This window comes from Bison bison, unplaced genomic scaffold (assembly GCF_000754665.1).
Source record: "Bison bison bison isolate TAMUID 2011002044 unplaced genomic scaffold, Bison_UMD1.0 scf7180017864364, whole genome shotgun sequence".
Classification (NCBI taxonomy): domain Eukaryota; kingdom Metazoa; phylum Chordata; class Mammalia; order Artiodactyla; family Bovidae; genus Bison; species Bison bison.
Genome location: NW_011494936.1, coordinates 1,695,084 through 1,699,498, shown reverse-complemented (window position 1 = coordinate 1,699,498; position 4,415 = coordinate 1,695,084). Strand labels below are relative to the sequence as shown.

Here is a 4,415-nt window from a genome sequence, read left to right as displayed (position 1 = left end):
TAGCATGTGTGTGATTTACCAGTCCTCTGCCAGCATTCTTTAAGGGGTTTGAGGTGGAAGGTAGGATGTGGCATCATCATAGAAATAAAATCCTGGTGATTTACACAGTTTTGCCAAATAAGGCCCTCAGGGCAGATGCAAAAGGCCTTGAACTGCCTCCAGCCTCTCCCGAGACAGCCAGTTTGTCAAAATGCCTATGGCTTGGTCTTATGCACACCCTTCAGGTTACAGCTGACATTTACTCCTGAAGCTTTTTAATAACAAAGCAGCATTTTACAAAAAGTTAATTAATGGCATTTTATTTCAGTCTTATGTGATTTGGAATTCTTTTCACACTCTTAATTTTGTCTGACATTTTGAAAATACTATGCCTAACTCTTTTGTGTGAATAAAAAATTTTTTTCAAACATAGCTAACACATATTGAACACTTTTCCTTTCTCCCAAGAATTGACGCAAACACCAAAGACAAAATAGTTCTTTTTTGAGCTCAGAGAAATGAAGCATTCAGTTTGTTTGGAATCTTAATGATGATGGCCCCAAACTTATCTAATTAAATACTCCTTCATGATGAAGGAAATTATTTTCAAAGTTAATGAATTTGCAAGCAGAAATGTTGCTGTCTTCCTAGAATGAATTACTCACATTCCTCACATACATATTTCAGTTAAACACTAATTAATGTTGGTGTTTAAAACACGTGGGATTGATTTCCCAATGAAAGCAAACTTTGTTTTTAGACAGTATAAAAAGACCACAATTTCCTTTTGTATAGACATCAGGCTGCACATATAAACTTAATTCTAGATTTTGGACAAAATGGAAATTATTTCATTAAAACGATTCATTTTATTGATGTTAGCCACTTCAAGCTTGTTAACATCAAACATCTTCTGCACAGACGAATCAAGGATGCCCAATCTTTACAGCAAAAAGAATTATGACAAATATTCCGAGGTAAGTTTTTTAACTCTGTCTAACATGACTAGCATTCACCATTGAATATTTGTTCTGAGTCTAGTGCTTTTGTAAAGAGTAAGGAATAAGTTTGTGGTTTGCTTTTTGTCACACTTCAGCCCATCCAGGGCAGTGTATTGATGTAACTTGTATTTTGTAGCAAAACTGCACACAGCCTGGTCTCATGACCGTTTTAGTGCAGAGTATGATACTTAGCAAGGATAAGGTGCATTAATAATTGTCAATTGACTCAGAAGTGCACAGTTGAAGTAAAGAATTGCAGAAATAAGTACTGGTTATATTTCAGCTGAACATTTAAATTATATTTCTATATCTAAGAAAAATGTTTACTCCTAAATGGTGGAATTCCACTTTTTTTTATTTCCTTCTCTATGCCTTCATGTAAATTCCCGCATTTGCTAAAATAAGTAGGTATTATTTTCTACAATAAGAAAAGTTACTTTAAAATCTTCATATGGACAAACTTTCATGGCCAAACTAAATCTAATTAAATATTTGCTGTATTTTAAATGGTTCCTTTAAAGTTGGTATGGTCATGCTGTAGTAACCCACAAACCAATCAGTGTTTTACTAATGTAATTTACATACTAATAAAATATAATCAGTTTCTTAAAACATGTTTTTAGGTAAAAAAGAAGTCTCTGCCAATTGTACCCCAGAACTTGGCTAGCATGGGCCCACCACTTTGACTTTTAAAGATGAGGGAAACAAGAGACATGGAGAGGCAGTGGAAAATGTCTCTAAAAGCAATATATAAAAACATATGAAATATTTTATAAACAAAATGAAGCAAAAACTGAAGGAGGGATAGTTACGGAGTTTGGGATTGACAAGTACACACTGCTATCTCTAAAACGGATAACAACAAGGACCCACTGTACAGCATAGGGAACCGGCTCAATATTATATAACAATCTAAATGGGAAAAGAATTTGAAAAAGAATAGATACATGTATATGTATAACTGAACCACTTTGCTATACACCTGAAACTGTCACAACATTGTTAATCAACTATACTCCAATAGAAAATAAAGTTAAAAAAAAATAACCACAGTAAAATAAAATTTCACTTCAATATTTCATTATGTTCCTGCTCCTCGAATACATTGCTGCACTCACTATATATATTAATATTTTATAGTTGTCTTATAGTAGTCCAGGGATGGAGAAACTAGATTGCTTTAAGAAGCTTAATATAAATTATCTATTTTAAAAATTTTAAAAATTCTGTACATGAAAGCACAAACTTTGTTCACAGCTTTAACATTTCTACCAATTAAAGTCTGGATTTAACATAATGTAATAATTTAAACTATTGCTTACAATAGTTTAAATTTATTAGTAAATTAAATAATTTACTATAATTTACTAATAAATTATTTAATGGTTATTTCTAATTATAGCCTAGAGGAGATCTAGGCTGGGAGAAAGAAAGAAGTCTTACTTTTGAAGAAGTAAAAGATTGGGCTCCAAAAATTAAGATGAATAAACCTGTAGTCAACAAAATGCCCCCCTCTGCAGCCAACCTGCCACTGAGATTTGGGAGGAACATGGAAGAAGAAAGGAGCACTAGGGCGATGGCCCACCTGCCTCTGAGACTCGGAAAAAATAGAGAGGACAGCCTCTCCAGATGGGTCCCAAATCTGCCCCAGAGGTTTGGAAGAACAACAACAGCCAAAAGCATTACCAAGACCCTGAGTAATTTGCTCCAGCAGTCCATGCATTCACCATCTACCAATGGGCTACTTTACTCCATGACCTGCCAGCCCCAAGAAATCCAGAATCCTGGTCAAAAGAACCTAAGGTAAATACTTGAATGCCAATTAAATGCACATGCAGTTAGCAGAGCTAGTCTAGAAACTTTTAAAACGCTTACATTTTTTCAAAAGAAGTTTCTAAGAGAGTTTTTACGTTTCTTAGGACTTCCTTGGTAGTCCAGTTAAGAATCCACCTTCCAATGCAGGGGATGAAGGTTCCATCCCATCTTCACTAAGATCCCACGTGCCGGAGGGCAAGTAAGCCCATGCACCACAACTACTGAGCCTGCCTGCTCTAGATCCCGTGCTCCCCCTGCCTTGAGCTGCAACTAGAGAAAGCCTGCATGCTGCAATAAAGACCCAGCACAGCTAAAAAAAAACTTTTTAAAGAGAGAGAAAAGAAAAAAGCTAAGTTTGTAAGAAGGAAAAGGCACAGGGAAATGAACACCTATAAATTGAGAGGGTCATTTCCTATGGCTCAGATGGTAAAGAATCTGCCTGCAATGCAGGAAACCGGGGTTCAATCCCTGGGTCAGGAAGACCCTCAGGAGAAGGAAATGACAACCCACTCCAGTATTCTTGCCTGGAGAATCCCATGGACAGGGGAGCCTGGCGGGCTACAGTCCATGGGGTCACAAAGAGTTGGACACGACAAAGTGACTAACACATACACACACTGATATTAAGTCATGAGTTAGCTTCCCCTAAACCACATATGGGTATCCCTCACATTTCTCTACAGCCACACTCTAAGCAGTAACAGGCAGTGATAGAATGAGGAATTCATGCCTATGAGGTATCGTCCAACATTTGACTTCTCTAACATGAAAGCTCCCCATGAGGGAGTTGTCTGCAAGTACAAAGGACACTATTTCAAAAACCCAGGTTTCAAATTCAGATCTTCTTCCTCAACTTTAAATCAAAATTTCTTTTTCCAGAATCTCATGTTATAAATAATTCCTGTTATTATAATTATTCTTTGTATTGATATGTATTTATTGAATATCTACTAGTACAAATCCTAGCATAAACTACTATAAGAAGTTCAAAATTTTAATAAGCTACCTACATATTATTTTCTAGTAGAGCAAATGTTAAAAAAAAATGTTTTATATAAAACAACATGACTCTACTGGTAGAGTTTGGCAATGAATCAGATGTCAGGAGTTGGGTGGCAATGAGGGAGAGAGATGAGTCCATGGTTAAGATTGTCATTCTAAGTGCTCATTACAAATTCAGGATCCCATCAATGTCTCACTCATTTCAAGTGCTGCACAATTCAACTCAGGTATAATTAGGCAATTGGGATCATGGCCTGCATTTGTATGTTTTCACATGCTATTGTTGTGATGGATGAGAACATTTTGCGCTGCTTACATTTTAGGAGATGGGGATTCCAGAAAATAGATGATGCAGAATTGAAACAAGAAAAATAAGAAATCTGGAGCCTGTCCCTAAAGACGACTTAAAGCTGTAGCCTGTAATCTGCAAAGAAATCTATGGTGAAGACAAAGAATGAAGTCACTGTTCTCTTGTAATAAATTATCATTCACAGCAAGTTTTCCTTCTTAGTACAGCTAATATCGTGAAAAGTTAAAAAATGTAAAAAATACTGTAATGTAAAGATGAAATAATTTTGTGTAAATAAAAAGAGCATTGCATACACTTAAGAAGCCTTT

The 4,415-nt window shown here is 35.7% G+C and overlaps 1 protein-coding gene across 1 annotated transcript; it reads left to right on the top strand.

Moving 5' to 3' along the window:
* Positions 1-818: 818 nt before the first annotated feature.
* NPVF (neuropeptide VF precursor) lies at positions 819-4,190 on the top strand. Its single transcript, XM_010855377.1, has 3 exons — positions 819-956; positions 2,383-2,783; positions 4,121-4,190. The coding sequence occupies exons 1-3, from the start codon at positions 819-821 to the stop codon at positions 4,170-4,172; spliced, it is 591 nt and encodes a 196-aa protein (XP_010853679.1). The 3' UTR covers positions 4,173-4,190.
* The last annotated feature ends 225 nt before the right edge of the window (positions 4,191-4,415 follow it).